The sequence below is a fragment of the Netta rufina genome, assembly GCF_964035555.1.
Source record: "Netta rufina genome assembly, chromosome: 28".
Taxonomy (NCBI): Eukaryota; Metazoa; Chordata; class Aves; order Anseriformes; family Anatidae; genus Netta; species Netta rufina.
Window position 1 is genome coordinate 4,201,857 of NC_140152.1, and position 17,527 is coordinate 4,219,383.

A 17,527-nucleotide genomic window follows, 5' to 3' on the forward strand; every position below is an offset into this window, starting at 1 on the left:
GAGGGGGGGGCACGGACACCCCCGGGGGGGGGCGCAGGGTGGTGGTGCTGGCAGCCAGGAGCAAGAAATTGGGGGATTTATGGAGGCACCGGGCTGGGGGGGGGGGGCTGTCTGTCTGCCCCCCCCAGCCCCATAAAAATCTGCCCCCCCCCCCCCCCAGAAAAAATCAGGGGGCTCCGGGATGCACCCCAATACACCCCCCCCCCCCAGGGGATCCCCTTGGGGCATGGTTTGGGGGGGGCTGGGGATGAAATGGGGAGGGGGGGGGGTTGATTTTTTTTTTTTTTTTTTTTTTTGGGGGGGGGGGCAAGCAGCGGGGGCCCCCCCCCCCCCCCGGGGCTGCTGCAGCCCTGATGTAAAGCCCCAGGAATTTGGGCTGCGGCCGCTCCGAGCGACCGTTTCCAGGGCAAACACCGCAGCCTTGGGGGGGGGGGCCCCGCGTTCCTCGGGGTGGGGGGGGGATTTTTTTTTGGGGGGGGGGTTCCCGGCCCCCCCCCCCCCCCATCCCATCCCACCCCACGCCGGTGCCACGGGCGCAGCCCCCGGCACCGCGATGCCTGCACCCCCCCCCGGCACCACCGGGATGTTCGCCCAATTTGGGGGTCCGGGGGCTTTGCGGGGGGGGTCACGGGGATTTTTTTTTTTGGGGGGGGGGGGGCTGATTTTTTTTTTATGTCCCCCCCCCCGCCCCCCCCAGCGTCTTCTGGGACCTGTACTGCGCCGCCCCCGACCGCCGCGAGACCTGTGAGCACTCGAGCGAGGCCAAAGCCTTCCACGACTACGTGAGTCCTGCTGGATTTTTTTTTTTGGGGGGGGGCACACACACGGACGGGACCCCCCCCACCTTAAAGACCCCCTCCCCGGGGTTGTAGGGACAGCGGGGGGGGGCACCGGGGGGGTGGCAGTGCCGTGGCACCGCCGGCGCGCTTGGGGTTAAGGCGGTGCCGTGGCGCTGACCTATTTTGCGCAGCACCCGGAGGGGTAATCCCAGGGGGGGGGGGGGGGCCCCAGCTGTGACCCCCCCCCCCCCAGCCCCGGGACCCCCCCTTGGTGCTGAGCTCAGCCCCCAGGTGCCACCTGCCCCCCCCCCCCCCTCCTCCCAGCCCCCTTCCCCGTGGGGACGGCACCGGGGTGACCCCGATGGGGCGAGCGTCCCCGTAGGGGCACGGGGTTGGGGGGGGATTTGGGGTTGCCCCCCCCCAAAAAAAAACAATCTGTGGGGACATCTGGAGTGCTGCCCCCCCCCTCACACATCGTGGGCACAGTGGCCTCAATGGGGTCCCCGTGGGGTGTCCCCTGTCCCCAAATGGGGGGTGGCACTGGGGGCCCCCCCCCCTCCCCGGCTCCGTCCCTGTTCCGTGTCGGCACGGGGTTGGGGGGGGGGGGGGAGGTGGGTTAATTAGTGGGGTGCAATTAACAGGGCGGCCCCCGGGGGATGTGGGATCTGCGGGGGTGTGGGGTGGAGGAGGGTGTGGGGTCCTGCGGGGTCTGTGGGGTCATGGGGGGGTCCTGGGGGGTCTGGGTCCTGAGGGATGCGGAGGGTGTGGGGTGCTGCGGGGTCTGGGGTCCTGGGGGGGGTCCTGAGGGATCCTGGGGGGGTCTTGGGGGATCCTGTGGGATCTGTGCTCCCGAGGGGTGCAGGGCGCTGTGGGGTCTTGCAGGATCCGTGGTCCCGAGGGGTGCGGGATGAGGGCTGTGGGGTGCGGGGTCCTGTGGGATCCGCGGTCCCGAGGGGGGGCCCCATGGGATGAAGGGCGCAGGGTGCTGCGGGATGAGCGATGCCCCACGGGATGCCCCACGGGATGCCCCACAGGATGCCCTATAGATGCAGGAAGCCCCCCGTGATGCGGGACACCCCATGGGGTACAGGATCCCCTACAGGGATTTGGGGTGCCCCATGGGGTGCGGGTCCCCGTGGTCCCCTTGGCACCGCGCGGTGCCCCGGCAGGGCGCAGAAGCGGCACCCACAAACAAAAACCCTTCACCCCCCCCCACCCCACCCCCACCCCCCCCCCCGCAATCTGTGTGCGCTCAGCACCCCCCCCACCCCATTCCCAGGCTCAATGTGTGGGTGTGGGGGGGGAATTATTTAGGGTCGGGGGGGGGGGGGCACCATCCATGTGCCATGGGGCCGCGCGCGCGGGTGCCGCAGCCACCCCCGGCGTCACCGGCGCGGGGGGGCTGCAGGCAACAGCAGGACCCCCCCCCTCACCGTGTGTTCCCCCCCCCCATACCGTGCATGCCCCCCCTTGCCGTGTGTGCCCCCCCCCCTCGTTTTATGGCCCCCCCTTGCCGGAATTAATGAGGCCGGCGGTGCGGTGACGCCGGGGACGCGGCGCGGGTCAGACCCCGTTGCCATGGCACTGCTGCCTCGCGCATGGCACTGGGGACGAGGGGGGGGCTCGGGGGGGTCGGGGGGGACCTTTTTTAGGGGGGCGACCCCCCCTCTAAATCCCCCCCCCACACCCACGGGGGCTCAGCCCCACGGGACCCCCGGCGTGCGCCCCTGTGCGCAGCGGGGTTGGCGGCGCCGTGGCACCAAATGGGGGGGCCTCTCTTTTTCCTTGGGTGCTGCCTGGCTGTGCCCCCCCCCCTCGACCCCCCCCCACAATCGGTGCATGCTCGGGCCCCCCCCGTCCCCCCCCCACCCCCCTAAACCACCCTCGGTGCCCCCACGGGCACGGTGACCCCACGTGGGGATGCGCCGTGGCAGCGCCGACCCCAAAGGTAGCAGGGTTATAGGGGGGGGGCAGCACCGAGGGGCCCCCCCAGCCCAGCTCGGGGGCTGCTGCCCCCCCCCCTCGGCTGTGTCCCCCCCCCATTTTCTCCCTCCTGACCTTGATGCCTGCAGGAGGAGCCGAAACTCCCCAACCTGTTGCCATGGCAACTCCTGCTTTGCATCACTGGGCTGGGAGCGAGGGGGGGGGGAATGGGGGGGGGGGGGGCCCGATCCTGCCCCCACCATGGGCTGAGGCTGGGGGGGGGTGGGGGGCAAAGTGGGGGGGGGACAGCGACGCCCCCACCTCGGGTTGGAGGCCGGGCACCGACCTCTATGGGGTCGGGACCCAGCACCCCCAAAATGTGGGGCTGGGGGCACCCCCCGACACCCTCACCCTGGGGGGGGGGCAGCGTGGGGGGGTCCCCAGGGGGGGTTGGGGGGGTTGGGGGTTGTCCCCCCCCCCACTAGGCAGGGCTGTCACTGGCACCCTGTGCCCCTTCGGAGCACCCTGGGGTGGGGGTGGGGGGGTGGCACCAGGACAGGGCCCTGGGGGGGACCCCCTGTGAGGGTGGGGGGGGGGCGGGGGGGGGGTGCTGGGGGGGGCCTCGGTGGTGGGTACAGGGATGGGAAATGGGGGGGGCACCGTGGGGGGGCTTCATGATCAGTGCTGGGGGGGCACCATGGGGTGGGTTCCATGGTGGGTGCTGTGCTGGGGGGCTCCGGGGGGGGTTTTGGGGGGGCTCCGTAAGGGGTTCAGTGGTGGGGGGGCTCCGGGGGGGCTCTGGGATGGGCTCAGTGCTGGGCTCTGGGGGGGTGCAGGGATGGAGGGGGGGGGGGCACCCTGGTGACCCCATAAGGGACCCCATAAGGGGTGGGCACCGTGGTGGTGCAGCGATGGAGACCGGGGGGGGGGGGGCTCCAGGGGGGGGCCACGGTGATGGGGGGGGGGCTCCAGACTGGACCCCATGGTGCTGGGCTCCCCATTGAGCCCTACAGCAGCCCCCCCATTGACCCCACCCCCCATTGAACCCCGAGCTGAGCACCCCGACACCCCCCTGGGTGCCCCACCGCGCACCGTGCGCCCCCCCCCCCATCAACTTCACCCCCCCCAAAACCCCCCCAAAACCCCCCCAAACCCCTCCATCCTTGAGGGGGGGGGATGCTCCAGGTGCCCCCCCAACCCCCTGCACCCAAACGAGGGCCTGGGGGGGGGGTGAGGAGGAAAAGGGGGGGGCGGCGGGGGGCGAGGGGTTAACGGGAGGAATGCGCGGGGGCTGGGGGGGCGCTGGGGGGGGGCGCTTCCATGGGGGGGCCGCGGCTGCTGGCCCCCGGCGCTGTTACTCTTGGCTGCCTGCACAGAGCCTCCATTGTCTTGCAAATGATTTGTGCCTGGCTGCAAAGTGAGTTCAGCTGGGCCCGGCCCCGATTAATTTTTTATTTTTTTTTTTTTTTGGGGGGGGGGCAAAAAAAGAAAGGGATGGGGGGCGCCGAACCCGCAGCGCCCGCGGCCCTACAGCGCGCCCACCGCGGGGCTGTGGGGTAGGGACCCCCCCCAAACACACCCCGAAACCCAAAAGGTTGGGGCCCTGCCTGCTGTTGTGACCCCTGGGGGGGGGGGCTGTGTGTGTGCCGTGGGGGGGGGGGGGGCAGGGCGCGCGGTGTCACCCGTGGGTGCGGTGTCACCCGTGACCCCTGCGTGGCACACGGTCTGGCACCGGGTGTCACCCGTGTCCTCGGTGCGCCCTCGGTGCCTGGGGTGACCCCAACCCGTTTGCTGTGACCCCCCCCGTGCCAAATGTCACCCCCCCGCGCCCCTGTCACCCCCCCGTGCCCCGTGTCACCCCCCCGTGCCCCCTGTCACCCCCCCCTTCCCCGGTGTCACCTCCTCTCCAGTGCCACCCCGGTGCCAAGTGTCACCCCCCACCCGCTGTCACCCGCTGTGCCCCCCCCGCACCCCCCCTCCCAGACGCCACCACCCCAACCCGTGTCCCCCCCCCCCGCCTCCACCAGCACCCATGGGGGCCCCCAGCATCCCCCTGCCTGTGGGGGCATCGGGGGAGAGCCCCCCCCCCAGGGGGGGCGCACGGTGACCGTGCCCCACGGGTGCCAACCGGGGGCTGCCCCCCCCCCCCCCCACCTTTCCCCCCTCTCCCTCCCTTCCATCTCCCGCTGGTGGGGGCCCCACGGAGGCCCCCTCCGGCTCCCCCAGCGCGGAGGGGGCAGCGCCAGGCCCCCCCCCCCCCGTTTTTTTTTTTTTTATCCCCCCCCCCCCCTTTTTCCTCCCCCTTCTCCTCCTCCTCTCCAAATTGAAACCAGTTGTGGCAGAGACAGCGCGAGGGGCCGAGCCGGAAAGCCAGCGCATTCCTCCCCGTTTAATAGCTCCCCCCGGACCCCAGCCGGCAGGCGAGAGGGGCCAGGGCCCCCCGCCCCCCCCCCCGCCTGGCCCCCCCCCCCACCCACCGGGCTCAACCAACCCCCCCGGGACCCCCCCAAACCCCCCCCCAAAGCCCCCAGGGTAAGGAGCGCCCCGGTTCTCCCCTGCGCTGCCCTCTTGCTCGCGCGCTTGACCCCAGCAGCTCCTGGCTCCCCTTGTGGGGGGGGGGACAGGAGGCTGGGGGGGGGACACCGGGTGGCCCTGGGGCTGCTGGCAGATGGGACAGTGTCGGCAGAGGGGGGGCGAGGTGGTGGCTTCCCCCCCCCCCCCCGGTGCCCCCCAGCCCTGTCTCGTGCGCCCCCCCCCCCCCGGTGCCGCGCGGTGCAGATGGGTCGAGGGCGGCTTTGTGGGGCACAGCTGCGGGGGGGGCCGGGGGTGGCCACCTGCGCACCTGGGGGGGGTGGTGACACCCTGGGGGGGTTGGTGACACCGTGGGGGGGTTGGTAGCACCGGGGGGGGGGTCGGTGACATTTGGGGGAGGGGGCCAGGATGCGCCCCCCCCCAGTGCTGAGCTCCCCTTTCCCCGCAGAGCGCAGCGGCGGCGCCCAGCCCGGTGATGGGGAACCTGCCCCCCAGCGACGGCATGGCGGGGGGGCCCATGCCCCCCGGCTTCTTCCAGGTACCCCCCCCCAACCTCAGGGAGCTGCTTTTTTTTTCTGGGGGGGGGCAACACACAGCTTGGGGGGGGTGCGGGTGCTGGGGGGGGGGCTGCTTGTGCACACAGGAGCGCGCGCGTGTGCATGGATGCGCATGGAGGGGGGGGGGGACGTGCATGCATGTTTGGGGGTGGGGGCACGGAGCACCGTGTGCATGGGGGGGGGCACGCGTGTCCTGCAGGGCCCCCCCCCCCCGTGTGCTGTGAGCGTGCAAGGCCGCGTGTGCACGTGTGAACACGCGTGTGAGCGCATGCACCCCATGCGCCCCTTTGGCAAGGGGGGGGGGGCCCCCCATGCTGCAGCCCAGACCCCCCCCCCATCAGCCCCAATCCCCCCCACACCCACCCAGGGGGTTTGTGCGCATTGGGGGGGTCCCCCCCAGCCCCCCCCCCCAGCCCCGTAACCCTTTTCATTTCTCTCCAAGGCGCCTCCGGGCTCGCAGCCGTCGCCGCACGCCCAACCTCCCCCCCACAACCCCGCCGCCCCCATGATGGGGCCGCACGCCCAGGTAAGGTTGGGTGCCCCCCCCCCCCATCCCACAGCAGCACCCCGACCCCCCCCTTTACCCCCCCTGACCCCCAAATTTTGCCCCCCCCCCCCCCCAAATCTCACCGCTCTGCTCCCCTCTCTCGCAGCCCTTCATGTCCCCCCGCTACCCCGGCGGCCCCCGGCCCGCGCTCCGGATGCCGAACCAGGTGAGTGCCCCCCCCCACACACCCCCCCACCCCAAATCGGTGCAGACCCCACCCCACATACCCCACCTGACCCCCCCACACCCTATCTGACCCCCCCCCTCATATATCTGCCCCCCCCCCCCCCACAGCCCCCAGTGGGTGTCCCCGGCTCCCAGCCGCTGCTGCCCAACGCCATGGACCCGGCCACGCGGTCGCAGGGTGAGTGGGGGCTCCGTGCCCCCCCCCCCCATAACGCTTTTGGGGTCCCCGTCCCCACCCCAAAAAAAAAGAAAGTGCCGGGGGCCCCCCCAGGCTCACCCCCTCCCTCGTTCTGTGCAGGGCATCCCAACATGGGGGGCCCGATGCAGCGCATGAACCCCCCCCGGGGCATGGCCGGCATGGCGCCCCAGGTGAGGGGGGATTGGGATTGGGGTTGGGGTTGGATTGGGATTGGGATGGGATGGGGTTGGGGTTGGGATTGGATTGGGATTGGGATTGGGTGGGATGGGAATGGGAATGGGGATTGGATGGGGTTGGGGTTGGGGATGGGGTGGGGTTGAGATTGGGATTGGGGATGGGATTGGGGATGGGATTGGGATGGGATGGGGTTGGGAATGGGGATTGGATGGGGTTGGGAATGGGGATTGGGTGGGGTTGAGATTGGGATTGGGGATGGGATTGGGGATGGGATTGGGATGGGATGGGAATGGGATTGGGATGGGAATGGGATTGGGATTGGGATGGGGTGGAGATGGGATTGGGATGGGATGGGGATGGGAATGGGGATTGGATGGGGTTGGGGTTGGGGATTGGGTGGGGTTGAGATTGGGATTGGGGATGGGATTGGGATTGGGAATGGGATTGGGTTGGGGTGGAGTTGAGATTAGGATTGGGGATGGGATTGGGATGGGATGGGGTTGAGATTGGGATTGGGGATGGGATGGGAATGGGATTGGGATGGGGTGGAGATGGGATTGGGGATGGGATTGGGATGGGGATGGGATTGGGATGGGGTGGAGATGGGATTGGGATAGGGGGCAGGATGGGATTGGGGATGGGGATGGGATGGGGATTGGATGGGGCTGAGATTGGGGTTGGAATGGGATAGGGATGGGGATGGGGTGGGGATGGGGATGGAGAATGGGGTTGGGATGGGATTGGGATGGGGATTGGGTAGGGTTGAGATTGGGATGGGATTGGGAATGGAATTGGGATGGGGATGGGGTGGGATGGGGATGGGGCCCAGGAATGGGGACAGGGACGGGGTTGGGGATGGGGATGGGGGGGGTCTCAGCCCCCCCTCAGCCCCCCTGAGCCCCCCCGTTTCCCCCCAGACCTACGGCAGCGGGATGCGCCCCCCCCCCCAGCTCGCTGGCCGGCCCTGGCATGCCCACCATGAACATGTAAGGGTCTGCCCCCCCCCCCCCAAAAAAAAAAATCCCCCCCCCATCTCCCTGGGGGCCAGACATGGCCGGGGGGGGGGGGGCAGAATTTATTTTTTTTGGGGGGGGGCACACGGATGAGCCCCCCCCCAATGTTCCCATCCAGGGGTCCCGGCGGCCGCGGTCCATGGCCAAACCCCAACGCCAACTCTGTAAGTATTGGGGGGGGGCTTTTTTTTTTGGGGGGGGGGGGGGTGAAAATAAGGGGAGGGGGCTGTGCCCCCCCCGTGCTGACCCTTTTTGCCCCCCCCCCCCCCAGATTGCCTACTCCTCCTCGTCCCCTGGGAACTACGTGGTGAGTACCGGGGGGGCTCTGGGGGGGGGGATGGGGGGGGCTGCTCTGCTTGCACCCCCCCCCCGTCCGTGCCTCCCCCCCATTCTGATGTGCCCCCCCCCCCCCAATTCCCAGGGCCCCCCCGGGGGCGGTGGCCCCCCCGGCACCCCCATCATGCCCAGCCCCGGAGGTGAGTGTCAATGGGATGGGGATACGGGGGGGGGGGCGGTTTGGGGGGGTCCCCTTGCATTATGCTTGGGGTGGGGGGGGTGGGGGGCACCACAAGCGTTGCCCCCCCCAAAAACCCCCCCAAAAACCCCCCCGTGGCCCCCCCCAGACTCCACCAACTCCAGCGAGAACATGTACACCATGATGAACCCCATCGGCCCGGCGGGGACCCGGCCCAACGTGAGTGCCCTGGGGGGGGGACAAGGGACAAGGGGGGGCTCTGGGGGGGGGGGGCACGACCCCCAGCAGTGCCCCCACCCCCCCTTTTTTTTTTTTTTTTTTTTTTCCCCCCCCCCCTTTGCAGTTCCCGATGGGGCCGGGGCCGGAGGGACCCATGGGCGGCATGAGCGCGATGGAGCCCCACCACATGAACGGCTCCTTAGGTGGGTGCCCCCCCCCCAAAAAAAAAAAAAAAAAAAAAATTTTGGGCCCCCCCACCCCAAAACCGAGGTCCTGGCGGTGCCCCCCCCCCCCCCCCCAGGAGCATCCCTGCGGGCCGTGGGCTCCATCTGGGGCTGCCGGGCACCGCGCAGGCGGGGATGGGGACGTGGGGGGGGGGCACAAGGGTTTTTTTTTTTTTTGGGGGGGGGGCACAGGCAGGGGTGGGGGTGCCCCTAACGGTGCTGCCGGTGTCCTTTGCAGGCTCTGGGGACATGGACGGGCTGCCAAAGGTGAGTGTGGAGACCCCATGTGCTGGGGGGGGGGGCCCTGGCTCCAGGACCCCCCCCCACACACACACACACAACCCCCATTCGCCAGGACCCCCCCATGGACTGGGACCCCCCCCCATTCACTGGGACCCCCCCCATGCACTGGGACCCCCCCCACACCTCACACCATGCATTGGGGGGACCCCATGCAGCAGCACCCCCCCCAATGGACTGGGACCCCCCCCCCCCTCCTAAAAAGCACCGGGACCCCCGTGCACTGAGCCCCCCCCCCACAATACACTGACCCCCCCCCCCATGCACTGAGACCCCTCCTGAGACCCCCCCCCCATGCACAGGGCCCCCCTTTACATTGCCCCCCCGTGACCCTGAGCACCCCCCCCATTAACTGGGACCCCCATGCAAGGAGCCCCCCCCATACACTGACCCCCCCCCCCCATGCACTGAGACCCCCCCTGAGCCCCCCCCCCCCATGCACAGGGCCCCCCTTTACATTGCCCCCCCATGACCCTGAGCACCAGTGAGGACCCCCCCCATTAACTGCGACCCCATGCCCTGACCCCCCCCGTGCAAGGAGCCCCCCCCATACACCGACCCCCCCCCCAATACTGACCCCCCCCATGCACTGACACCCCCCCCCCCACAAATCCACCCCTTTACCCCTCCCCACCCACCCCCCCCACACCCTCCCACGCCCCCCCCCTTATCCCCCCCCTTATCATTTCCTTATCATTTCCTTATCATTTATTTATCCTTTATTTCCCCCCCCCCCCCCCGCAGAGCTCTCCCAGTAACCTTGGGGGCTGAGCAACCCCCCCGGCACCCCCCGGGACGACGCGGAGCTGGGCACCAATTTCTTAAACCCCTTCCAAAGCGACAGCGTAAGGGACCCCCCCGCGGGAAACCCCCCCCCCCCACCACAAAGACCACCCCCGGGGGGGCAAACGGCGAGGGAGGGGGGGTCGGGATCCCCCCCCAGCTGCCTTTTTTTTGGGTGGGGGGGGGGGGCAGGCTGTGGGAGAGCAGCCGCAGAGGACGGGACCCCCCCCTTTTGCCTTCCCTAACACCTAAGCTCGGTGGTGTGCCCCTCCCAAAAAAAAAATGCCCCCCCCCCCCAAAAAAAAATGCCCCCCCCCGGCCCCACTAACCCCCCCGGTGTCTCTGCTCTCTCTCTTAGTACTCGCCCAGCATGACAATGAGCGTGTGAGCCCAGCGCCCGACGCCGGCCGAGAACCCGACGCCCCCCCCCCCCCGCGGTGCCAAAAAAAAAAAAAAAATGTATTTAATACCCCCCCCCCCCCCAAAAAAAAATCCAGCTCCCCCCCCCTAAAAAAAAAAAAATAATTAATAATAATAATTAGCATCGGCAGCGTGCGATAGACAGGTGCCCCCCCCGCAGCACCCTATGGGGGGGGGGCACTCTATTGGGGGGGGGCATCCTATGGGGGGGGGGGCATCCTATGGGGTGGGGGGGGCACCCTGGGGGGGGGCTGGCACCGCAGGCAGGAGGGAGCAACCCCCCCCCCCTGCTCGTTTCACACCCCCCCCCCAATGCTCCTGGGGGGGGGGAATTGGGGATAGGTATTTATTTGGGGGGGGGGGTTGCTGAGCTGTGTGCCCCCCCCCCCAAAAAAAAAACAAAGCGTGCTGCCCAGCTGGGGCACTGCGCTCGATTGCAATTAGCCGAGATGCTAATGAGCAATGTCATTTTGCCCCCCCCCATCTCATTATTAAAGTGGGGGGGGGGCAGCCAAATGCTGGCCCTGCCATAGCCCCGGGGGGGGGATTTTGGGGGGGTGGGGGGGGGCACACAGCCAGCACAGCCCCCCCCCAGCTGGGTGAGGCACCCCCAAACCAGGCTTAGTGGGGGGGGGGGTGCAAGCCAAACCCCCCCCCCCCCATGGAGCATCCCCCCCCCCAGCACTCTATAGGGCAGGCCCCAGTGCAGAGCAACCCCCCCCCCGCCCCCCCTCCCAAATTATCCCCCCCCCCCCCCCATACTTTGGTAGCAAACCAGCCCCGGGGGGGGGGGGGGACGGCTCCTGACCCCCCCCCCCAGCCCCGTCTGCGTGCTCAGCCAGCACTGTGATCTTCCTGCCCCCCCCCACCCCGAGCGCCAGACCGGGGCCCCCCCCCCCCCCCTTATTCCCCCCCCCCAAGGGACCACTTTAAAAAAAAAAAACTTTAATATGAAGGATTTTTTTTTTCTCCTTTTTCTCCTCTTTTATAACAGAAAGGACCTCAGCCCACCCCCCCCGCCCCCCCCATGACCCCCCCCCATCCATCCGCCGTGCACCCCCCCCCCTATCGGGCAGAGAGTGGGGGGGGGCTGCCCCGTAGTCGTTGTGTAGGGAGAGCGTGACCACCCCCCCCCCCTTCCTAGCCCCCCCCCCAGTCTTTAGCCCCTCGGAAAAAAACGGGGAAAAGAATTAAAAAAAAAAATAAAAAAGGAAAAAAAAAGGAAAAAAAATCGTTAAAAATTAAAAAAAAAAAAAAAAGGAAAAAAAATCCCCAAAAAAATCAAAAAAAAGGAAAAAAAAAAAAAACACAAAACCAACCCTGCATCAATAAATGTAATTTGATTTTTTTCAGAAAAAAAAAGGTTTTCGGCTCCTCCTGGGGGGTCTGGGGGGGGGGGCAAAACGCGGCGGGGGGGGCAGGAACCAGGCGAGACGGGGCTGGGGGGGGGGGGGGGGCACTGCGGGTTTATTGCCATGGGGGGGGGTTGGGGGGGGGGGGGGGGTACAAAGCTTCACAGTTTCGAGTCGCAGCACCGGGTGCTGCGGGGGGGGGGGGGGCACAGGTCGCAGCCCCCACCCCCCCATATCCACCCCCCCCACCCCCTATCCACCCCCCCCACCCCCTAAAAAGCTCACATAAAATACAAAAAGGCACCCAAATTGGAGGGGGGGGGGGGGGGCAGGTAGAGCTCCCCCCCCCCACATCCCCATACAGCAGAGCCCCCAACCCTGGGGGGGCTCGGGTTGGGGGGGGGGGATTCTGTTTTTTTTTTTGTTTTTTGTTTTTTTTTGGGGGTGGGGGGGTCCCCAGCGGGCGTTAGTTGGCCCCGTCGATGTGCAGGGGGGGGCGCGGGGGTCCCGGCCGCGCGGTGCCGGGGCAGGGGTGGCCGTTGAGCTGGGGGGGGGGTCGCCGCTTTTTTGGGGGTGAGGGGGCAGGCGGCCCCCCCCGGGCAGGCTCGCTTCGGGCTCAGCGCCGGCCGCTGCATCTTGTGCTCCAGCAGCATGTGGTTCTGGGGGGGCAGCCCCAGGCAGGCCCTGTTTGGGGGGGGGGGGGGGGGGGGAGAAAAATAGGGTCAGGGGTTGGGGGGGGGGGGCACAGGGACCGGGTGTCTGGACCCAAAAGTCCTGGGCACCCCCCATGCACTGGGAATCAATGGGATTGGAGACCCCCAAATAGTGGGGATCAAGACCCCATGGTACCCCATGCACCGTGAGCCACCAGGATTGGGGACCCCCCCCCCAAATATTGGGTGCCAGGACCCCACGGCACTGGGTACCCCATGCACCAGGACCCAATGGGATTGGAGACCCCAAATCTTGGGTACCAGGACCCCATAGTCTTGGGTACCGCATGCACTGGGACCCATCAGGGTTGGGGACCCCAAATACTGGGTACCGGGACCCCCATGGCACCAGGCACCCCATGTACCAGGACCCATCAGGATTAGGGACCCCAAATCTTGGGTACTGGGACCCCATGGCCCTGGGCACCCCATGCACCGGGACCCAATGGGATTGGAGACCCCAAATATTGGGTACCAGGACCCTATGGCCCCCGCACACCCCATTCACTGGGACCCACCAAGTTTGGGACCCCCCAAATATTGGGTACCAGGACCCCATGGCACCGGGCACCCCCTGCAGCAGCACCCCACAGGGCTGGGGACGCCGTTGGGGTCCCATCAGCATCGGGTGCTGGGACCTGCTGGTACTGGGACCAGCAAGGGGCAGGGTGCTGGGACCAGTTGGCACCCGACAACCCCCTGCGTTGGGTACGGGGGCTCAGTGGTGTGGGACCCCCCCCCGGGGAATTGGGCACCCCCTGCGTCAGGCACCGGGCGCTGCTGGTGGTGGACCCCCCCCTGGCATGGGGACCCCCCAAAATTGGGCACCCCCAGCACTGGGACCCCATCAGCACTGGGACCCACTGGTGCTGGGTGCCAGGCACCAGTACCCCCCCCCACATGGGGTCCAGCACCGGGCACGGGGACCCACCGGTACCGAGCACCCCAAACCTTGGGCACCCCAAACCTTGTGCACCGAGGACCCGCTGGTGCCGGACACCCCCCGCGTTGATCCTGAGCACCCAAGGGTGCCGGCACCCACCGGTGCTGGGCACAGAGCACCACGACCCATGGCTGGGTCTGGCACCCGCAGCCTTTGGACACCGGGGGGTGGCACCGAGACCCCCGCACGGCCACCACGGGGGGCACGGAAACCCCAGAAAACCTGTCCCATATAGTGGGGGTGACCCCGGGACCCCCCAGGAAAGGGGCTCCCTTGGGTGACCCGTGGGTGCGGGTACCTCAGGATGTTCTCGATGCAGCTGCGCTGGCGGAAGAGGGCGTTGACCACGGGGGTGCCCTCGGGGACCAGGGGGGCCTTGCAGAGGAAGGCGACGATGGAGAGGACGCTGTGGAAGCCCTGGAATTCGGGGTCGCCCTCGGTGCAGAAGGTGATGCGCTGGCACAGCTCGGTCAGGATGGCCAGGTCCAGGATGATGGGGCTGGCCAGCAGCGAGTCCTGCGGGCGGCCAGGGGCACGGGGTGAAGCCCCCACCCCAAAAAAAAAAATTAAAAAAAAATTTAGGGATGTGCCCCCTCCCCTCTACCCTCTACCCTCCCCAACCGGCCCCCGCGCACCTCGCAGGTGTTGTGGATGACGATGGTGTTGGTGCCGCCCATCATGATCTCCGACGTGTACTCGTCCAGCGCCCGCTTGCTGTCCCCCACGTAGGGCACGTATTTGATCACCACCTGCCGAGGGACGCCCCAATCAGCACCCCCCCCGTCACCCCACGGACCCCCTCCCCAAATATCAGCCTCCCCCCCCCCCAACTCACGCAGTGGTCGGGTTTGTCGTGCGGGCCGTAGAGGACGGGGTTGGCCTGCACCGTGTCGTCCACCACGTTGCTCTTGGAGATCTCCTTGGAGCGGAACTGCTGCGGGGCCGAGAGGTTCTTCCCGTCGTTGTTCCCCAGGTGGTTGTAGCTCACGATGGACTTGGTCTGGGTGGGGGCAGCAGGCAGGTCGACCCCCGGCTCCGTCCCAAATGGGGTGGGGGGACATCGCGGACGGGGCCCCGAGGCGCCGCGCGCGCGGCCCCGTCCCCGCGTACCTTGAGCCCGGCGCCCACCAGGAAATCCACCAGCACCGACTTGAGCTTGGTCTGCCCCGACTTGAAGTCGTCGCCGCAGATGAAGACGCGGCGCTGGGCGGCCAGCTCCACCGCGCCCGGCACGAAGGTGTTTTGGGGGGAGCCGTTGATGTAGGCGCAGCCCTCCAGGATGCTGGCCACGGCGAAGAGCGTGGACGGGGACACCTCCAGGCCTCGCTGCGGGGACACGGCGGCACATTGTGTGTGTGTTTGTGTTGTGTGTGTTGTCTGCGTGTCCCCCCCCCCCCCGTCTCCGCCGTGCCCTCACCTCGATGGCCCGCAGCAGGTTGTCGGCGGTGTCGTTGAGCCCCGGCACCACGTCGCAGAAGCGCTCCGTGTTGGCCGTCCACAGCACGATGACTTTGTCCACCCCGCTGCTCTCCCTGAAGTCCCGGATGTCCCTGCGGATCTGCTCCACCTGCCGTGACCGTGCAACAGGTCAGCACCGTGCCCTTCTTCTCCTCACCCCCCCCCCCCGACTCCGTGCTCCCCCCCCTGTTGTCCCATCCCCCTCCCCGGCACCTGCTCGGCCTTGGAGCCGCGCAGCACGTTGTCCGCCCGCTCCTCCTGGTTGGCGGCGATGAACTCGGGGATGTAGATGGAGGGCCGGGGCTTCATCTTCTCCATGTGGGGGCCAGAGCTGCTCCTGCAGCGGCCAGTCCAGCACCTCCGCCCGCCGCATGGCCTCGGCCAGGTTCAGCGAGGAGATGTCCCAGCCTGTGGGGGGGGGACACGTCCGTGCCGGTCCCACACCCCCTGCCCATCACCAGACCCCCTGCCCGCCCCACCTACCGTCGAAGACGATGTCGTTGGGGTGCACCATGGGCAGCAGGTCCCGGAAAGGCACGTAGACATCACCGGTGGGGCCGGTGCCCAGGCACACGGTGGAGGCTTGGAGCAGCGAGCCGTAGTAGTTGGCTTTCTGGGGAGGAGAGCGCAAGGATGAGCAACCAGCCCCCAAAAAACAGGAACCCGGGGCTGCAGCCCCCTTCCACAGGACCCATGTGGGGACGTGACCACCTCGGGCGCCCCCATCCCCATCGGGGTGCAGCCCGGACACCCACCTTGCGCCCCGTCTTGGTCATCCAGGACAGGCCCAGCCTGTTGGCCAGCACGGCCGCCGTCACCGTGGTGCCGTTGTTGCCTCCCCCAGCCCACCAGCATCAGCCCCAGGCGGGGGACCTGCCGCCCCGTGCGGAAGGTGAAGCGGGTGGAGCACGGCCTCACCTGCGTGGCGCAGACACCGGGGAGGTGAGCGAGCACCCAACGGGCCAGACCCCTGGACCCGGTGCCACCAGGCCGGGTGCCGGTGTCCCCGATCCCGCCGTCCCCATCCCGTACCTTGGTGACGCCGTTCTCCTTGCAGACGTGCACGGTGCTGTACGTGTACTTGGCCTCGATGAAGTCCTTGCTGTACGTGACATCGGGGCTCTCCACAAGGAATGTCTCTGCCATTGTTCCTCGAGCTGGAATTGGAGGAAATGGGTGGCACCCCCGGAGCCTGGCACGCCGGGGCCTTTCCCCCCCCACCCCCCATCTCCACCCACCCCGCTGGGACGCGGCTCCGGGGCTGTGCCGCTGGGGACGGCTGGCTCCAAGCCCCTGTCCCTGTCCCTGTCCCCTCCCAGCTCAGCACCACTGCCCCCAGCCCCAGGACATCACCGAGCCCCCGACAAGCGGGGATGGCACGGGGCAGACTGTTCCCACTGTCCCCAAAGCCCCCATTGTCCCCAAAATCCCCTCTGTCCCCAAAGTCCCCGCTGTCCCCATCCCCCGGGCAGCAGATGGCACAAGGGACCGGTGCCAGCAGGACCCGGGGTTACCGGGGGTTACCGGGGACAGCACCGGGGCTTCCCGGGGACACCGGGACCGGAGCCAACCCCCCCCCCAGCTCCGTGCCACCGGGACCCCCGGGGGATGGGGGGGGGGCCGGCCCGGAGCGCACAGCCCGGGGAGGGGACGCGGGGACGCGGCGACCCCGGGGCCGTCCCCAGCGGCTCGGGGGGGGCGTTGGGGGGCGGCAGGAGCCGGGTCCCACCCCCCTCCCATCCCCGCCCCGGTTTGGGAGGCGGTGGGGGGGGGGGCACTCACCGGAGCGGGGGGCGCGCAGGAGCCCGGTGCCGGTGGCTGCCCCACGGGGGGATGCGAGCGCGGCTGGGGCTTCCCCTCGGCTCCCGCCGCTTAATCGGCTCCCAGGGCCCGCCCCCCCCCCGGCTCCGCCCAGCCCAAAACTTTCCATCCTCGCCGGACCCCCCCCTCCTTGGTCTCGTCCCCCCCCCCCTCCCGCCCCCGCACGTGCCCCGGTACCGGTGGGGGGGGCACCGGGCACGGCCCCAGCTCGCCCCCGGCCACCGCTGCCCTGCGCGCTCCGTGCGCCCCGCACCGGCTCCGTGCGCGCACCAAGGGCAGGGGGTCCCCGGGGAGGGGGTCCCCAGGGGGGATGGGGGTTCCGTGCCCCCCCCCCCACCACCACCACCCCCACCCCCGGTTCTCACCGGAGGGGCACGGAGCGGGGCGGGCCGAGCCCTCCCGCAGCGCCGCGCCTCCAGAAGGGGAAGCGGCCGCTGACCCGGGAAGGGGAAGTGGCACCGGGGCCGGGGCCGTCGAGGGGGGGTGTGTGGGGGGGGTCCCGCCGCTGCTTTCCGCCCATTCACGGCCCCGGGTCCGGGGTTTCCGGAGCTGCGGGGGATGGGGATGAGGGGGGGGGGGAACCGGAGCTTGCTCACGGGGCCAGAGCCGCCTGGGGCATCCCCGAGACCCCCCCTGCAAGGGGACCCCTGGAGCTCCCCAAATGGGGACCTGGAGATCCTGGCACCGTCGCCCCGCAGCACCCCGCACCCTGCAGCCCCCGGCTTGGGCATCCCAAAGCCCCCATTTTTGGGGACCCCGCAGCCCCCAGCACCAGCACCCTGCAGCCCCCAGTCTGGGTATCCCAACTCCCCCATTTGGGGGATGACACTGCCCCCATTACCATCACCCCGCAGCCCCCATCACCCCATAGCCCCCAGCTTGGGTATCCCACATCCCATTGCCATC

General features: G+C 68.9%; 2 protein-coding genes across 2 annotated transcripts; one reads left to right on the forward strand and one right to left on the reverse strand.

Annotated features, from left to right (window-relative positions):
- The first annotated feature begins 702 nt into the window (after positions 1–702).
- On the forward strand, positions 703–11,075 carry SSBP4 (single stranded DNA binding protein 4). Its single transcript, XM_084302644.1, is given in 17 exon segments — positions 703–782; positions 5,683–5,772; positions 6,234–6,317; positions 6,445–6,504; positions 6,633–6,702; positions 6,823–6,893; positions 7,818–7,838; positions 7,840–7,886; positions 8,032–8,077; positions 8,185–8,220; positions 8,335–8,389; positions 8,537–8,607; positions 8,732–8,810; positions 9,070–9,098; positions 9,876–9,894; positions 9,897–9,976; positions 10,273–11,075. Coding segments are annotated over 16 exon segments (861 nt in total). The 5' UTR covers positions 703–782; positions 5,683–5,709; the 3' UTR covers positions 10,303–11,075.
- A 1,077-nt stretch (positions 11,076–12,152) lies between these two features.
- On the reverse strand, positions 12,153–16,622 carry ISYNA1 (inositol-3-phosphate synthase 1; the record flags this gene model as incomplete). Its single annotated transcript, XM_084302607.1, is given in 14 exon segments — positions 12,153–12,239; positions 12,241–12,370; positions 13,641–13,858; positions 13,978–14,091; positions 14,178–14,342; positions 14,453–14,668; positions 14,760–14,909; positions 15,014–15,124; positions 15,126–15,208; positions 15,284–15,413; positions 15,556–15,639; positions 15,641–15,718; positions 15,833–15,957; positions 16,583–16,622. Coding segments are annotated over 13 exon segments (1,680 nt in total). The 5' UTR covers positions 15,947–15,957; positions 16,583–16,622.
- Positions 16,623–17,527: the final 905 nt, after the last annotated feature.